This window comes from Lactuca virosa, chromosome 1 (assembly GCF_052849685.1).
Source record: "Lactuca virosa cultivar CGN04683 chromosome 1, Lactuca_virosa_CGN04683_v6, whole genome shotgun sequence".
Classification (NCBI taxonomy): Eukaryota; Viridiplantae; Streptophyta; class Magnoliopsida; order Asterales; family Asteraceae; genus Lactuca; species Lactuca virosa.
In genome coordinates this window covers 204,924,100-204,943,373 of record NC_136426.1, presented here as the reverse complement: position 1 = coordinate 204,943,373, position 19,274 = coordinate 204,924,100, and the positions used below count along the sequence as shown (strand labels likewise).

The following is a 19,274-nucleotide window of genomic DNA, read 5'->3' as shown; positions in this document are numbered from 1 at the left end:
CTCTATATATATATATATATATATATATATATATATATATATATATATATATATATATATAAAAGTAATTTACTGATTCATTCCAAATTAATATTGTAAAATATAGACATATTTCAATTTAATATCAGCTTCAAATCACTCCATGTTCAATCTTAACAGCCTCCAAAAAAAAATTTAGTTAAAAATACTCTATTTCGAAATTGATAAATTAATAATTTATCATTTTTGTATTATATCTCCATTTCTAATGGTGATATCCCTATGAAGTAACTTTTTAGAGGTAAATTAGGTATTTGACGTGATCAGAAGAAATTAATGCGTTACATGCCCTTATCGTGTACGGTGGGGTACACCATTTCCTTCCTGTGATCTCCAATGGATTCTTCTTTGACTTCGGAGGTCTCCCACCCTCTCAATAACTAACCCCTTTCATCATCCTATTTTCCTATTCACAATTCTTCTTCATTAACCACCACCACCACCACCACCACAACCACTGCCGCCTCCGCCGTGTTTAGTTTTCCGATCACTTATGTATATTTAATCAAACAAAACCAGGATTTTCTGGATGGGATATTTGTCTTGTAAAGCGGAATCAGCCATCACAGTTCATACTCCATCCAAGAAATCAGAAAAACCCGGCGATTTTCTTCAAGGAAATGAAGATTTGGAACCACCCATCAACAAGAAGATTCAACACTTTGACTACAGCGATTTGGAAGAAGCCACCAATAATTTCTCCGAACAGAAGCTCCTTGGTCGTGGCAGCCATGGATTAGTCTACAAAGCACTCCTCCGCAACGGCCGTCTCGTCGCCGTCAAAAAACCCTCTCATCACAACCACCGGCATTCCGCCATCTCCACCTTGCCGGACAACGAAGTCGAAAACGAAATCGACATCCTGTCAAAAATCCACAGCCCTCGTCTCGTTAATTTAGTCGGATTCACCAACACCCCACATCAAAATCGGTTGCTAGTTGTCGAATTCATGTGCAATGGAACACTCTACGACACCCTCCATATCAGTCAACAGCCGCCGAATTGGGGGCGGAGAATCCGGTTAGCTTTACAAACTGCGAAAGCAATCGACACCCTTCATTCCTCCGTTCCACCGGTGATCCACCGTGATATTAAGTCGGCCAACATTCTGATTGACGGGAATTTCAACGCCCGATTAGGCGATTTCGGGTTAGCCCTCCGGTGTCATGTGGATGATTACCGCCTTTTATCTACTCCGCCGGCCGGAACCATGGGTTACCTTGATCCGGGTTATGTTACCCCGGATAATCTCAGCACTAAAACTGACGTTTTCAGTTTTGGAATTCTATTATTAGAGATAATTAGCGGCAGAAAAGCCATTGACGTCAGCCATTCGCCACCGTCAATCGTCGATTGGGCTATTCCATTAATTAGAAGAGGTAAGCTTTTGACTGTTTTTGATCCTCGAATTCCGCCGCCTAAAGATCCTTCCGTAAGAAAACAATTGGCCGTGATTGCCGCCAAATGTGTGAGATCTTGTCGGGAGAGAAGACCTTCCATGAACGAAATCGTCGATTCCCTAAGTTTCTTGACTAAATTGGTTCCTCTCCGATCATGGAATGGTTTAAGCAACCCCTGCATGATGGTCGACACTGTAAGACCAGTGGGTCACGTTTCTTCACGGCCAAAGGGCGCCGCCGCCGCCGCCGTATGTGGTGCTGCTGACGACGGGAAGCCATTGAGTAATCCCAGAAGGGTTTATTCCGATTTAGGGTTCCGAAACAATTTGATGGATCTTATGGCTAGAAAGGTTGAGAATGAGAATGATCAAGATTTGACTACAAAACGTAAAGTTCATCGAAGTTCAAGATTTAAAAATGAAGGATCTAGTTTTAGGAGTGTTCTTGGTGGAAATACAATTCAACGTCATCATTCAGTTGGGTAGAATTCAAGAATTCAAGAATCAAGATATCATCTTTTTTGGTTGATTTAGATTTTACATTGTGGGATTAATTTTGAATGTACTTAGTTTGTTTTTCAATCATTTTATTTCTCTTGTCATTGAATTGATAAGAACATCGATAAGAATAGATACCACTCTTGATCTTTTAAAACAAAGGTCGAGAAGGGTATTGTTTCTTTTGTATTTCTTCATTGTGCAAAGATATCAAACATCTTGTTCATCTCCTATTGTGCATTTTATAGTATTTGATTTTGTTTTTGTCATTATGAATTTTTAATGGTTTTGTTCCTTCACATGGAAATCCATGTTCTTGTGTTAATGGATTAGATAGCAAAATCAAAATATTTGTTATTGAAAGATTCATATATGTCCACAAGATAATATTATATGGGATTGGACTTGTACTAAACAATTCCAATGTTAATTTTTATATTAAATACAACGAGGGTTTTAATGTTTTTCTGCCAATTAAGATTCTGTCTTTTTAAATGAATAATAATAATAATAATACTAATAATAATAATAATAATAATAATTTGTCTCGTTTGTTATATCTATGTTATGTCTACTAATGTAACAAGGCCTTATTTCTTATCATGCATATGCGCATGTGCTATGTAACTATCATAGCGACATTGTTTTGAAGCTACAAACATTGAAAGGTTGATACCAATGTTGTGGAGCTCTAATGTTTGTATATGAACATATATTCATTCATATATACATACATACATTTGACAACCCAAAAAATGAATTGAAAAGTTTGAAATTAGGGTATGTATATGAACATATATTCATTCATATATACATACATACATTTGACAACCCAAAAAATGAATTGAAAAGTTTGAAATTAGGGTTTGAACATATATTCATTCATATATACATACATACATTTGAGAACCAAAAAAATGGATTGAAAAGTTTGAAATTAGGATATGAGACGTATCTAATAAGGTATGATTTGATGGATGTGTATGAATATGGGCATGACTATTGAGGCCCCGATGGAAGAGTATGTGTAGAGGTGTAGGTGCACCAACAAATTCAATCTACTTGCAATTGGTACCACACCACATTTTCGTAAGTTGGTAAGACAACACTTGGCTACTTACCAAAGTACTTGATTATGTTTACTAATTCAAAGGGAACAAAAATAATGTATTTTAGATAAAGTTCAAGTTATAATGTATATTTTAAACATGAGAAATGGATTTAACGTTTCTTGAAATATAACACTAGCAATTGTCGGCATGAGTGAACATATACAATTATTGTGTTATAAGGCTAAAATTTATCTTCTGTTTTCTAACAAAAAATATTTGTTTGGATTGAATACCTGATTGATTGTACCTATTGTGGTTGGTCATGTATTGAATGCATTTGTCCGTAAAAAATTTAGAGTTATATTTTATTACTTCAGAACTTTGAAACCATTAAGGATTATGCACAAGAAATAATATACGTTTATCTTTTATATATTAAATACTTTTATTGTTTTTATTAATATTACATTATTATATTCATAATTCTTTGTTAAAAAATTTTTTTGAAAGGGATTTTTTTTTGAAAGAGTTAAAATGTTGTGATATACTTCCATTCAATTATATTATTGTCATTTTAACATATTTTTTTCATAATATTTTAGAAAGCAGACCAACTTTGAAATGGAAACACGGGCTGACTTTAAAATGTTTAATTCTTATGTGACCGTCACTTGACCACTTTGTTAATAGTAAAAAAAATCAAAAGTTTTAATAGATTAATATAATTTAAAATACATGTCTAGTATAAAAAGACTGAGATATGTTGTCATAGCCTTCTTTCATAGGTAGATTTTTCAAAAAGAATTTGACAAATTTAATCATTTTCTAACCCAAATAATAATAATAATAATAATAACTTATTTTTATATCGAGTATAAAAAATCTCGTTTTTATAAAAATAATCTATCTTGTTGAGGAGCCTTTGTGACTCAGATAATATATTCTAATAATTTTTATTGAGTTTGAATTATCATTTATATGGACAAATATATTATTGTGAAGAGAAATTAAATTGCTTCCTACTTTTTATGCCTACAAATAGTTCTACCAATAAAATTATGACAAGTGTCAACATTCCATATTTGTTTAACTAACTCATTAATGCTATATTAGGAATATATTAAATAAAAATAAATTGAATAGTGATTTGTCATAATTTTAATGGTAGGAATAATTATAGTCATAAAAGATAGGAGACAATTTAATTATTTTGAGTTCAAGTTATGAATGTTATTTATGGTAAGTGATGATTATCTGTTTGATGTTAAATATGCTCGTAGAGATAGTGTTTGGGGTTAGAATCATGAGTTCAGTTAATATTATTCTGTATAATATGCTTATAAGGGAGGAGAGAGTCGTTCCCTCCCAACCCACCGAACCCACTGCCACATCAATTTTTCTCTTTTATTTTTCTTCGTCTTTCCGAACCCACAACATACGGAATCCTATCTTTTTGAACCCACTCAATTAAAAAAAAATAGAAAACAACTAAGGTACAAGTTTTAAAATAATGGTATAAAAGAAAATAAGAAAGATAAAGTAGAGAGAGATGATGAAGTGGGTTAGTGAAATCAATCAACCCACTCGTTGAAGCGGGAGTGGTACCGCCGATAACTCTATTGCTAATTAAGATTTTACATTTGATTGTTTTGTATTTTTTTTTAATTGAGTGGGTTGAGTGGGTTCAAAAGGATAGGATTTCCGTGTGTTGTGGGTTTGGAAAGATGAAGAAAAATAAAAGAGAAAAAGTGATGTGACAGTGGGTTCAGTGGGTTGGGAGGGAATGACTCCCTCCTCCCTAAGAATGGTCGGGAATAGGAGACAATCAAAATTCTAGTTAGACGTTTGGATCGTAGAGTCTACCTTGAGAAGTATATTTATGAGACTACGATTTGGAGTTTCACTGTGATTGTACAATGTTCGATAGACTTGGTCCTGATGGTTGTTGGAATTGGCGGTGGCCCATTCATGGTATGGAGGAACAATGTCGATTAGATAATCTAATATTGCTGATTAGTGGTTTTCATGTGTCTTGCGATACAGATAAGTGGAGATGAATGCTAGAAGATATTGAGATTTTCACGGTTTGCAAGACGAGGAAGATAATTAACAAAGTTCTTCTTTCTGAGATAGATACGACTACGATGTGAAACAACTGTGTTCCTAGAAAAATAATTTTTTTGTTTGGAGAACTCGATTGAATCGACTTCCTACGTGCTGAAATATTAGCCATAAAGGTATTGAAGTGGATTCCATTTTGAGCCCCATTGTTCAATTGTTGGTGAGTGTTTATACCATGGTTTTGTTTCCTGTGAGTTTGATTCTTCCATTTGGTGGAATATATTTAAATGGTTCGATATTCAAGCTCCTACAATGGGTAGTAGCAATGGAGGATATTTTTAGATAGATATATAACCTTCATGGTGGAAATAAGCTTCGTGTGCTTGCAAAATAGGTTGTATATGTCACTATGGGGGATTTGGAGATTTTGAAATGATCTGAAACACTGAAGCGCAATATCACATTTGAAGAAATTAGTGATTTCTCGTTTAATTAGTTTGTCAATAGGAACAATAAGGTTTTACCTAGATGGTTTGTTTGGATTGTTAACCCATTTTTAGTTGTGTTTTTAATTTCTTGCTAGTTTTCTTTTACTAATAAAAAAAAGTCAAAAAAAAAACAATATATGATGAAAAATCTAACAATAAGAACTTCGCCCCCTACTTAAGGATATTGTGAGTTTTAGCTTAGTAGATTTTTTTTTTTTTTTTTTTTTCAAACTCAACTTTATTACATAACCCCTCTATAAAAATGAAGATGGGTAATGAAAGGCAAGGAATGGGTTTTAGACCTATGACCTATAAGTTACAGGGCACACGTATTAGCCAATAAGTCATCTTGAACTTATTGTTAGATTATTCTTTATATCGTTTTAAATGACATCGAATGTGTTTTTGTGGGTTTAATGGTTATTTTTGGAAAAATAATTTTTGTTTGTTACTTTTTGTAAAGTTTGTTTTTAAGTTGTTAAATTTGTAAAATTCACTTTTTCAAATGCTATTTTTGAAATTAAAAAATGTATTTTATTATATATATATATATATATATATATATATATATATATATATATATTATCTTCATAAATATTTTAATAATAAGCAAGAAAACATTAAACATGATTAAGAAAATCTTGAAAACCTATGAAATAATCTTGCTAACGGTTATATCGGTTATATTAATGACTAGGTTATGTTCGGCACGCCACAACGTATATTTATTATTTGAGTTTTTTAAGATGGTATCTCTGTCATATTAAAAAAGTGGCTTATAAAATAAATTTGTAAACTATAAAAAAAGCTATGAGTTTCAATGATTTTATTGTGAATTTTTAAAGTTCTCTTAGATATTTTTTTAAATTATAAAAAAACCTCAATTCTTCACATATCTTTTATATCATTTTAAATATTCAGTTAACTTTATTAAAATATTATTATTATTTAGCAATTACTTTTTCAACTGTTAGCTTTCTGCCAAACATAATATTAATGGTAAAGTTTTGAAGTTTTGATCTTTTTTATTTAGAATTCGATCTATTAAAAAAAAACATGGCAATTAAGTCGAAAAATCCAAGAAAATTAATTTCCTTTTGATTTGGACGACAAGAATAAGACGTAACATAGATTTACACATTAAATTGAATTGCCCTTACATAAAAGGCACGCTATAAATACAAAGAGGGAGGATGGACCCTTTCGACCTTTATATTTCTTGAATATTTTCTAATTTTAGAACGTTTGATATATGCTTTACATACACACATAAACATAAGTGGACTTAAAAACTTTTGATGCTAAAGCTTTCTATTCATCTTATTAACACTTGAAATAAAAAGGTACTTCTTTACTCTTGATATTAATATAGTCGTGAGTAAATTTAAAATTTGGTATTTCACTATAATAATTTTTTGTTACAATTTTTTTACTGTATTTTATTTTTATTTTTTATTTATCATCTTTTTTTTGTAAGCAGGTCTCTTTTTGAGATTCTTGTAACATATTTTTCCCATTGTACAAGCAAAATAACTAAATATTTTGTGTCCTTAATTATAACTGCTTTTTACATTTTTGATAGAGAAATATAGTCAATAACTATTTTGTGTTCTTCATAACTGTTTTTTACATTTTTTATAGAAAAACATAGAGAGTGTTTGAGAGTTTCTGAATTCTAGCGTTTGACAAAACGTTTTATTTTGAACAGAAAACATCGTTTAGCACTACAAGTTTCTAGCGTTTAGTTTAAACAAAACGTTTCAAATCCAAATGTTACTTCATGTAACGTTTAACAAAACGCTATCAGCTACAAACTACTTGCTACCCACTACCAGCTATTTTTGTCGAACACGCTCATAGTCATTTAATTGAAAACAGTAGGTAAATCGTTACTAAAACCTTAAATAATGACTACATATATAAGGAAAAAACTTAGGATTTATCCAAAAATAAAAATATTAAAAATTATATACTATTCTTAAGCTTTAAAAGCAAAGGAAAAAAAAGAAGAAAAAGAAAAAAAGGGAAATGAAAAAAAATTATATTTTGGTGTTTTCAAGTTGGAAATAAGTGGAATGAAAGTAAATATTTTATTTACTTTTTTCTCAATCTTCCAAAATTTTAAGAAAAGTTAGGGAAAAGTAAATTCTTTTTATATCCTTCTACTTTTTTTTTTCAACCAATTTCCATTTTCTCTGTCGTCAAGTTAGACTCGAAAAAAGTATACAAACAATGTAATTTACTTAATACTTTTTTATAATTCATCGTTAACCACAATAATATACTTATATTTATTATATATAATAATAACGATATAGTTATATTTTCAATCTACAAGAATATAACTAAAACTTATAAACTATACTTTTATTTATTATTTCATAACGACGTACGTGTATTTGTAGCGACGTATGAGATATTTTATCTATTTTTTAAATACATTTATTTGAATATCATATATGTAGATTTCACATGATACTATCAGCACAGATAAAAAAATGAATCATGTCTTTGGCATATTATGGTTTATAATGGAGCGAATAATACATTATTGATGGGGTCAATGCACTCATTTGCCATCATGCCTGATGCTTCTTTTCCCAATTTGGGAACCTTCATTAACACATTTGCAAACAAAAAAACTATTGTTTGTATGATAATATTGTTTTTATTATTAAATGACAATTTCACTGAATCCATATAAATGATTATGGATAACGTGGTTGTAACGTACAACCCAAACCGAAGCTAGCATGTTCTTCTTCATTGATATATATACATACAAAGGACAAACACATCTTGAACTCGTGCAATTCACATTAGACTTTATTGTTTTTGTATAGAACTCGTTATTATTATCAAAGAAATAATAACAAAATAGTAATGGTTTATTAATTTTGTAACTTTAGTTAGATGCAAGACATGATTATTTATATACAAGGCGAAAAAACTCTTGAAAAAGTGTGAAGGGAGTTCAAAGAAACGTATTTGCATATCGGTCGCATATTGCCAATTTGCCATGATGATGTTTGAATTATATTATAAAAATTGTCGACGGTTTTGTCATTTATCTGATGAGTCCAAATGGCGATAAGGCGATTTATCCGGCTATATATTTGAGCAATTAACTAAACTAATCGTCAATTTAAAGAAAACTAGATTATGACCCGCGTTAAACGCGGGGAGGGTATAAAAAAATATAGAATTGTAAACATATATGACATCATAGGAAGCATGACAATTAAAAGTACATTATCATAGCTATTTTAAATTCATTAACATACATTACAATAGCTAATTTAACCTCATAACAATTAAAAGAATAAATAAAAAAAACTAATAAATCATAGAGTAATATAAAATATTAAAATAGTTCATTACAAAAAAAACAACTATGTTCGAATGCAAATGAAAATATATATAATCACTAATATCTACTTGGCATAGTAACTCTATCAAAATCAGAACGGATTGAAAAAACTTGTTGAGAAAGATGTGCCGGAACCACATACTCAATCGTATTTCCTTTAAAGAAATATAGGGTATTGTTTTTATAATCCCACCATTCATGTGCACCTTCATTGTAAGTAGTAACATCTACTTTAACCCACCGATTGTGAATAAAAACCCAAATAGCCCACAAACGATCTCCACTTACAGAGAAATATCCCAATTTTCCGTGAAACTTGATCAGTCTCGATGCATACGGTTTGAAGTCATTAATAGCAGAAGGTGCAAATATGAGTATATGTTCTTCTGAATAAATATCAAATCGCAATATGGTATCATTAGATAATAAGAAGTATACGACACCGCCACATGTAACTGCCTCATCAAAAACAGGATAAACAGATGATGGTAACTGGACATTTTGAAACTCCCCCATTGTCATGTAGTAGATGAAAACAATTCTATGTTGTAGTAATCGTAGTCCACTTTTTCCTTTGGACTATCACTACAAATAAAATAACATATAAGTAAATAATAAAGTAAATTAATAACATAAAATGTACTACATATAAATTCTTACGATGGTTTTATGTATGACAATCGAATAACCTTGAAATGTAACGGGTTCGAACTGATAACTACCAAAGCAAACTTTGTTGCAGTGTATTCAGAGGTCGGAAAAGGTATCCATTTGGTATCTGTAGTCGTTGGTTTGATAACAAATAAAATCTTTGAAACGTATTCATCTCGATCATAGGATTCAGCAAGAAGGAGTCCACACAATGATGATGCTAAAATAGTACAAGTATGTGGTAGCCAATCAATGTCTAGATTGTTGCTACCAGGAGACGGAACAAACTGACGCTCTATATTTCTCCATGGTTTTTTTTGTTGAACGATAATTCCACAAACCACATTATTTTTACGGTTGTAGTTATGAAGAACATAGTTGTTGTATGTTAGATTTCCATAATATTTATTTGTACAACGTAAAGTAGCAAATGTTTGTAATGATGTTCGTGAAAGAATTTCAATAATTAGTTCAGAAGTCAATAACGATAACTGCAAAAGAAAGAAATAATAAGATAATAATATTAGAAAAACTTAAAATTTAATCTTTCATGACATACAAATTTAATTGATAATAAGTATACTCTTTGTGGTATTGAGGGTAAAGAATTTTACCCGATCCATATTCAATATTTTTTCCAATTCATCAATGATTGTATTGTTAGACGTGATCCTTGAGATAACATAACCTTCTGTTTTGTTCTTCAAATTGTCATGTGTAATTTGAATTTTGAACGCCATCTTTTTTTCCAATAGTATATTCAGAGCAGATGGATAAATTTCGTTATTACCATCCTAAAAAAAAGAACGTTTATAAAAATAGATATACAAAATAATAAATTTGTTTTATGTAAATGAAGTTAATATGTATAACCTCATCGAATTGATGAACCAACTCTTGTGCGTTTTTTCTTATAAGCTTCTTTGCGTCAGAATCATATAAAGTAAGTGACACCGAACCGGTAATATCTTCAACTATAATGGTGATTTTAAAACTGAAAGCATTGATGTAAACATATTTAGTAATATAAATTTATATAATTTAACAGAACAATATAATAATATTTATAAAATAAATTTTAAAACCTAGGAACAACATAAACGACTTTGTTCATGCAGCTTGAAGTGTTACAATAAAAAACTTCTTTATCTTGAAACTGATCATGATAGATTAAAATTTGTTTCACGACTTTCTGTTGACATCTAGTACAAGTAAAACAGTATCATTCCCCTTCAGCACATACTTGCTTAATCGTACTGATAACAATTAAAGTTTTTTTCTAAAAATCGTTAATGAAAGTTTAAATTTTAGTATAAAATAATAATAATCAAGGAATAAGATATAAATAATACAAAACCAATTTCACATAATTTATATATTGTAAATGAAAGTGATGTATATAAACCTGATGTACTTGTTGGAGATCAACAATACTATTGAAATCAAAATTATGAAGGAAATCTTCTTTTTCAGAGTAGATCAATGACGAAGGGTTGCTACAATTAGCAATTGTGGTTTGAGCCATTTATCAGTTTGTCGACAAAAAAAAGATTGTTTGAAGTTAATATATATATATATATATATATATATATATATATATATATATATATATATATATATATATATATAACCCGAACCTAAGATTTGCAATTAATAATGGATTTCGTGTACTCAAACTAATTGCTGTAGAATTTTATAAATATACAGAAAGGCAAATTATATATATATATATATATATATATATATATATATATATATATATATATATATATATATATATATATATATATATATATATATATATAGAGGCAAATCGTACGAAAGTAAGGAGCTCTATTTATTTTGTAGATAAGCATAATAAATTCCCTTTGTCCTTAACAATAATTGTTTAAGGTAGTTAAATTTTCTCTATTGTTTAAAACAATTAATTTTTTAAAGCTTTTTATTTCATACTAATTTTAAATATTTCAAAATTTCATATATATATATATATATATATATATATATATATATATATATATATATATATATATATATAGGATATTTTTACACAAAGAAAAAATACAACTTTGAAGTGTTACAAACATATCATTAAAATTTGATCATAGATTGAGTTTTGTAATTCGGTAATATTATTTTAATTTATTTCACAGTGGGACGATTGTACATCAAACTTTGTTCAAAATTATTAGCTATTTATTTTTTGGATCTAAAAACATGAACACATATAAACCTTTATATTTAATATGATATTAATGAATTAAAATTAAAAATGAAATTAACTTGTGTTTCATAAGTATACATTATTAGCCCTAGATACTTTAGGAACATTCACATATCTTTGAAATTTATCACTTAAAACTTACAACCTACTTAATACAAAGATGCTGAAACATAAAGACGCTGAAGACGGGGTTTTTAAAAGAAAATAATAGCGACGTACCTGATCTTGAAGATCTAATTTTGAAGAGAATAGAAGAGGTGGAGAATAACAGAAAATAGTGAAATCGGCGAAGAGGACGGCAACAAGGGAGGACGGAGGTTCGGAGAGTAGTATAATCGGGTGCCAGTCAAGGACTCAGCGGGTCAGCAACGGGTGCCAGACGAAGAAGATGGTGAAATCGGAGACTTGGGAATGACAACGGAGAGAGATTGGTGAGGTATGTTCTAATAGAGCAAAATCATGATTTTTTGTCCCTAATTTCATAGCCTTTTATATTTGCTTATAATCTCTATTGTGAGATTTATTTAAGGTAAAATTGTGTTATTTTTTTTCGTGATTATCATAGTTTTTTGTGAGATTTCTTTGCAATTTTTATCAATCCTCCCTAATTTTATAGGTTTTTATATTTGGTTATGATTTCTATTTTGACATTTATTTAAGGAAAAAAGTTCTCTATTGTAGGTTTTTATATTTGGTTATGATCTATATTGAATTGGAGAGATAGAAACATAAGGGAATTGGATTGTGTGATGGACACAGGAATGGAATGTGCTAACGAATTGAAACTAAAATTGACATTATAAAGTTTAGTAATTGCAATTACCAAAGGAATCAGGGATTCCTGTCCATAAAGAAGTAGATACATTAATGATTAGACCCCTATTGTCAAACATTGTCAAACAGAAGAGAAAAACATTGATGTCAATGGGACAAAAAATATAACTTTGTGTTCTACCCATTTTACCCTTCAGGGATGTGGAAATGTCAGATGACCATTTTACCCTTCAGGGATGTGGAAATGACAGAGAAGCTAGATTACTCATCTATAGCAACAGTTATTGGATTTTCTCTAATTGTATCAATACTAAGAGCTTTCATTATAAAAAGTGAAGCTACACGTGTTATGGTTGCAGCTCCTTTAATCGCCTTTGTAACCACCCACATCCTTTATTTAAACTGCTACCAATTTGACTTCTCAGATGATAATGCTTGAGAGGTTGTATCTTTTATGTTATTAATTGCTTGTTAATTCATTATGATGATAATTTTATTGCTAATATCTTATTCAGATCATGGTTATAGTTCTGGTACCCTTTTCAGTTATGAAGATGATCAATAGGTACAACAACTACTCATTTGATAATGTCAGATAATTATAGTGATTCATCTTACAAATGTGTAAGTTTGCCCTTCTTTCTTTTTGACTAAGTGTACACCCTTTAAATATGATATTATGTATTTATGTTATATTGAAAGTACTAATATCATGTGATGTCTTTGACATCCTGCTGATTGCTAGTATTGTGTCAACCTGCAGGTTTGATATTCAAGTGGTAGAAAAAAAAAGATACAATGACACATTTATATTTGCTTATGACCTGTTGTATTTATTTTAGGGATCAAAACGTGTTGTTTTAATTTTGATTTTTCTGGATACAATCACAAATTATAATTTGTATAAAATAATAGAGTGAGTATTTCCCTCAACCCGTCATATATTTTAGGCCCCTTTTAGTTTTTTTACCGATAATGAAATCTTAAATGTACGTTACCAATAATATGAATTTATTATAAGAAGCAAAGGAAAATAATTGTTTATTCAATAAACAAAAAGCTGTCTTTTGCAGGTTTTAGACTTTGGACTGTTTCATATGTTTATTAAATTAACACATTTGATTTAAGGGTGTAAAACATATAAAGAAAACACAATCAAGGACCCCGATTATTTAAGATGATATCATAAAAAACGAACACAATAAAATTAAATATTATAAAGTAACATAAAGACACGTCGTTTTATTGATTATATTGATATGTCTAAAAAAATAAAAAGAAATGTCTGATTATCTATAATCGTTGAAGGACCTCCTTGTACACAACATTTTTTGTTTTATTGGTTGGACGACCTTCCTCATCACATATGAGTACCTTCAAGCCTTTTTTACTTGTCACACGAGATACAGCTACATATAACTGACCATGAGTAAAGACGGGTCTACGTAAATACAATCCAACAGTTGATAATGACTGCCCTTGACTCTTGTTAATGGTCATAGCAAAACAAACAGCTATGGGAAATTGTCTCCGCTGAAAACGGAAGGGGATTCTTTTATCAGACGGAGTTAACTTCATGCGAGGTATATAAGTAGTCTCATTGAAGAATCTACCAGCTATAATGCATGCCTCAATGACATGTTTTCCAAGCCTAACTATTTGTAACCTTGTACCATTGCATACACCTTTGGTTTGGTCAATATTAAGAAGCAACATGACCGGAACACCTGTTTTTAATGTAAGTTTATGGTTGGGAATTCCAGATGCCTTAAAAGCATTCAGTACATCCGGAGAGTAAACTGATTCCTCAAAACAATCTGCTGACTCTGTCTCACATAAAGAATCCGAACTCAAATAAGTTTTCCCTTCGTCTTTCATCAATCCTAACATGTAGTCATTGATAGCATCGACTTCTTCATTTGTAGGAACCAAAATAGCCTTATCTTGAAAATATGACGGGTCATCAAGATGGTTTTCAAAAGATGGATAAATGGTCGATGCAATTGAATGAATATGGTCACCTGTAGAGCGAATGATAACATCTTTTGGAAATTCAACTTCAGCTTCACCATCATTAGGACCACCAATATTACCTTCACCAATTTTAAGAATCCATTCTGCAAATGCTTTTGTCTCATCCAAATCATTAGTTGGACAACCAACCTGAAGCCTCATGTTTACCGTTAAACGTAAAACTGTACATTCACTCCATAATCTTGATGAATGTAACGATGCCTGCACAATATCCGAACGATTACCTCTTTGTATTACTGGAAGAATTTGTCTAAAGTCACCTCCAAATACAATGGTCTTGCCGCCAAACGCTTTATTCCTGTCAGATGAACGGATAATGTCTCTAAGTGTCCTATCAAATGCTTCAAAACAATGACGGTGCATCATCGGAGCTTCATCCCAAATGATAAGTATCGCTTTGTTCAGTAGTGCAGCAAGATCACTGTCTGGCGCGATAGAACAAAATGAATTCTCGGTCAAGTTAATTGGGATAATAAATCTTGAATGCGCTGTCCTACCACCAGGGAGCAATAGTGCTGCAATTCCACTTGAAGCAACGTTGATAACAATTTCACCTTTGGATCTAATAGCAGCAGACAAGGTCTTCCAAACAAATGTTTTTCCGGTTCCTCCGTAACCATAAAGGAAAAAGACACCACCTTGTTTGTTGTTATCCGCGTTCATAATGGTGTGATAAACATTTTTTTGCTCGACATTTAATTTGGAATACAAAGCTTCATGCTCAACTTCAATAATACCGGGATCATAGTTAAGCTCATCTTGAATTAACATATTGCATGACTCTTGAATGTATCTATGATCAGGAAACGGCATATTTGGTATTTGCTTCAAACTCAATCCACAGCTCAATAATGATTTCTCGATGTATGACAACGTAAGGTTGAAAATTGCATCCTCTTTTAACTTCAAGCCTGAAAATGCAATAAACAACGAAATTAAATATAGTTATAGGTATGTAAATGACTTATGTTAAGACGTTTATAACGACTATAAATGATGTAATCGCAACTTGCTTTTTTGTCAGTTTTACATACATAAGGTATAAATGATGGAAAACGAACAATTTTTTGTGAAAATGGCAAAAATAATTGTTGATTATGTTTTATGTCAAATTTGTGCATAAAGGTCATTTTTAAGCAATATAGTTCCGTTTAAGGACCATTTGTATATGAACAATAATTGGGTTGTTTTGGAATCAAATTAAAATGTAGGGGAAAACGAAATTTTAGGGCAATTAATACAAATGCACTTCCTGACCATTTAAATATGACATTTTGTTCATTAGTTTTTATCCGTTTTATTTAAAGTTGAAATTAATTGATTTTCTTTTCAAGAAGAAATTAATTAGTTTGAATTAAAAATAACTATAAATTAATGTATTTACCTCTAACATCGATTTCTTGTTCACAAACGTGAATGACATCATCAGAAAGACATTGATATGTCTCTTCAAAAACATGAGCAGGCCTTGACAAACTATCTGATGTAATCAACATAACAAAGAGAGACCGGCAGAAAGAAGCTGTGGCCCAATGATGTGTTTCGTTTATTGACGAAATGTACTCTCTATCATCATCTAATAGACCAAGAGCATAGAAAGTATCTTTGTAAGACTCATGTACAATTCCGTTAATTGTCCTGATATCTTCATAGCATGTAGGACCCTTGATTTTGTTCAGCAAAATCCGTAGGTAATAAATGTCACCAGACTTGGGAGAAACGTGGTTTAATCGACCGAGTGCCTTGAACTTGGTTTTTCTTTTTGTCCATATCTTATCTGATTTATTCCAAACATATTTAGTTGGGAATTCAACATATGATAACTTCCGTGCATCTTCATCATGCTTGTTACATTCCATCCAAGCTAAAAATTGAGAACAGCGACAGTCGGTTTAGAAACAACCTGATTAACATGTTGGTTTGGTTTAAAAACAACAGGTTGTTTGTGTTCGAGGTGAAATGACAACCTTTCGACAGACGGTGTTCGATAATGAATATCATACCCAAAAAGCCTCCAACATGCCTCACATGCGGAAATATAACGACAGTTATAGAACTCACCAATTTCGTCATGGTCGTTATTTTCTATCTGTTGTTTTTTCTTTTGTGTTGGATCAACAATAGATGATGTTATCCTATCCGGTCCTTTGTTAATATACTTAAAAAGATACTTTATGGATCCAACTTTGTTACACCACTCTAGATTCATGTGAGTTTGATATTGTTTCAGAAGGATCTTATTATATGGAACAACATTTCTGAAAAATCAAGAAAAATGTCATAAACAACATTAAATGATAATTTGAGGTTAACATAGGAAGAACATAAGAAAACATATATAATGAGTAATATGTTTTTATAGATTACATTATCCGTTTAAAAATAAAATATTAGTACCATTTTAATTTAAGTTGTTTATTGATATTTATGTATTTAAACATATAATAATATATTTCATAAAAACAAAACAAATTTAAGGAATTAAAATTTAGTAAATCATTGAAAAGGATTTGTGTATACCTGTTGTCTAAAGAAACACGGTTTTTAAGGACATTATTTCCATTGTTACGTCTCCGATAAATAGGATAACCATCTTCATCAATATATGTATGATCGGTAAATTCCCTTGGAAATCGTTTTGAACATTTGCCTTTTTTCATACACGGCATAAATGGTTGATCGTTGCCACAAGGTCCGTGTATCATGTTATCACAAACAATCTGATACAAATCGGGTTCACTATCCTTCTCTGGCAATTCAACACATATAACACGGTCTATGTCTTCAGGATTTGGAATTTTAGAATTTTTTTTCCAAAAACAGACATACATGACAATGTGGCAGGCCCCTCTTTTGAAACTCAATCGTATATACAACTGTGTGAGCAAAGAAAGCAACCAGGGTTAAAAGATAAAATTATAAAAAAGTTATAATGTTAATGAGTAAAAAATATATAAGATTGATACCTCCAGCGACTTCACCCAAAGCGACTTCACCCAAAGTTTTTTCATCCTTCAATTGACTGATTAATGAATCAAGTTTAATTTTGAAAATTCGTGTCAGAATATCTGGCATGTCTTCCGGTTTAAGATTCTCGGCTTCAACAAATCTAATGACTTCTGGCCATTTAGGATTACATGTAAGGGTTAAAAAAAGATCAGGATAACCAAACCACTTAACCAGAGTCATCGCATCTAAGTAGTTTTGTTGCATGTAACGGCTGCCGCCGGTAAAAGAAGATGGTATAATAATACGGTTTCCCATCAAAGAAGCATCTTCAATGCCATCTTCAGCTGCCTGGGCCAAGTTGCGATAAGGTGCCACGGGTAATGTTGGCTGGTTAAACCTGATATAATTAAGTCGTTCATTTTCAACCATTGTATACGAATCAACCAAAAATTGTTGGAATAGTTTTCTTGAACGTAATATCAATGATATTTCATCGGTTCTCTATTGTATACGATAAGCAAAAAACTCTCGCATGGTCAACCTTATTCGTCCATCAGATTCTGGATCTTCAACACCACGATGCAGTATATCGACTCGAAATCCATCCTCGACATAAGGGAATAATAAAGGATATTGAAGTGCAAGATACTGAGGATGCAACTCATTAATACGTTGAAGTTGTCGACTTTGCGTTTCCAATACGATATCCCTCGAATCATACCCATCAATGTCACCTATAATGAGGGCAGCTACCTCATTTGTGGTAGGAAGATTATACTGCCTACCATCATTTTCTCTTGACCCAATCAATTTCAACCTAATACGCTCTGTTGGATTTGAACCAAAACGATCACGTGCCATTCTAAATTGTTTAACCAGTAGATTAATGAAATTCAATAAGCCCATCAACTCGTGAATAGTCCAGAACTCAAGAGAAAACGGATTTGCCATGGACTCATTAGATGTGGTCTTTTTCTTCTTATTAGACCTACAATAACATAATAAAAAAAATAATGGATATAAATTTTTTGTAGTAATATATATATATATATATATATATATATATATATATATATATATATATATATATATATAAGTAAGTTATATAATATAGAGTATTCACATACTCGCATGATTTGAATCTGTTTTGAACCTCATGATCTGTATCATATATGTACAACTGGCAAAATCTTGGTGATTCACCCTGTTCGGGATGTAAGCTGCCTGCAATATGATAATTTTGGCCATGCATTCGATAAACATAAGGACCACCTCCTGAGTTAATGGCGTGATCAATCTTTCCAGCCATAGATGTGAATGCGAACATCATATTGTATCGACGTATATTCTGTATAAAGTTTTGACTTTTTTCAGAAAGACCGCTATATAAATCAAGCAACAACTGAGGTGGGTGGATCAGACTGGGTAGTTCAACTTTTCCATTGTAACAACAAATGGAATAACATGTTTTCTTTAAATCCTTATTTCCTCGAATTGCTTCTCCCTGCCACACCTTAGCTTTACATACTGAGCAAACATATACAGCATCTCCAGAATCCAAATAATCTATAAATAAATAAGCAAATTTACCAAATTATATTTGTGGTATGCTTTAAATGTAATAGGGTAACGACATTTTATTTGTCATGACAAATAATTTTTGGTGTGGATATAATACCTTTGCTTATTCCGATATATTTACTATGATTGTTACCGGTTACATCATTCTGAGCAT

The 19,274-nt window shown here is 31.0% G+C and overlaps 2 protein-coding genes across 2 annotated transcripts; one reads left to right on the top strand and one right to left on the bottom strand.

The window, feature by feature from the left end:
• The first annotated feature begins 346 nt into the window (after positions 1–346).
• Positions 347–2,167, top strand: LOC145164009 (serine/threonine-protein kinase-like protein At3g51990). Its single transcript, XM_079082742.1, has one exon. The coding sequence runs from the start codon at positions 569–571 to the stop codon at positions 1,922–1,924; it is 1,356 nt and encodes a 451-aa protein (XP_078938868.1). The 5' UTR covers positions 347–568; the 3' UTR covers positions 1,925–2,167.
• Positions 2,168–13,849: 11,682 nt separating this feature from the next.
• LOC145126703 (uncharacterized) lies at positions 13,850–16,449 on the bottom strand. The gene is made up of 2 exons (XM_079062015.1): positions 15,975–16,449; positions 13,850–15,501 (listed from the first exon to the last, which is right to left on the bottom strand). Exons 1-2 carry the CDS (start codon positions 16,447–16,449, stop codon positions 13,850–13,852), a joined length of 2,127 nt encoding a protein of 708 aa, XP_078918141.1.
• Positions 16,450–19,274: the final 2,825 nt, after the last annotated feature.

Coding starts and splice junctions, on each gene's coding strand:
- LOC145126703 (XM_079062015.1), bottom strand. CDS start 16,449: ATGGAATGTAACAAGCATGATGAAGATGCACGGAAGTTATCATATGTT. Junction 15,502..15,974: donor ACAAGAAATCGATGTTAGAG/GTAAATACATTA, acceptor TTGCATTTTCAG/GCTTGAAGTTAAAAGAGGAT.
- LOC145164009 (XM_079082742.1), top strand. CDS start 569: ATGGGATATTTGTCTTGTAAAGCGGAATCAGCCATCACAGTTCATACT.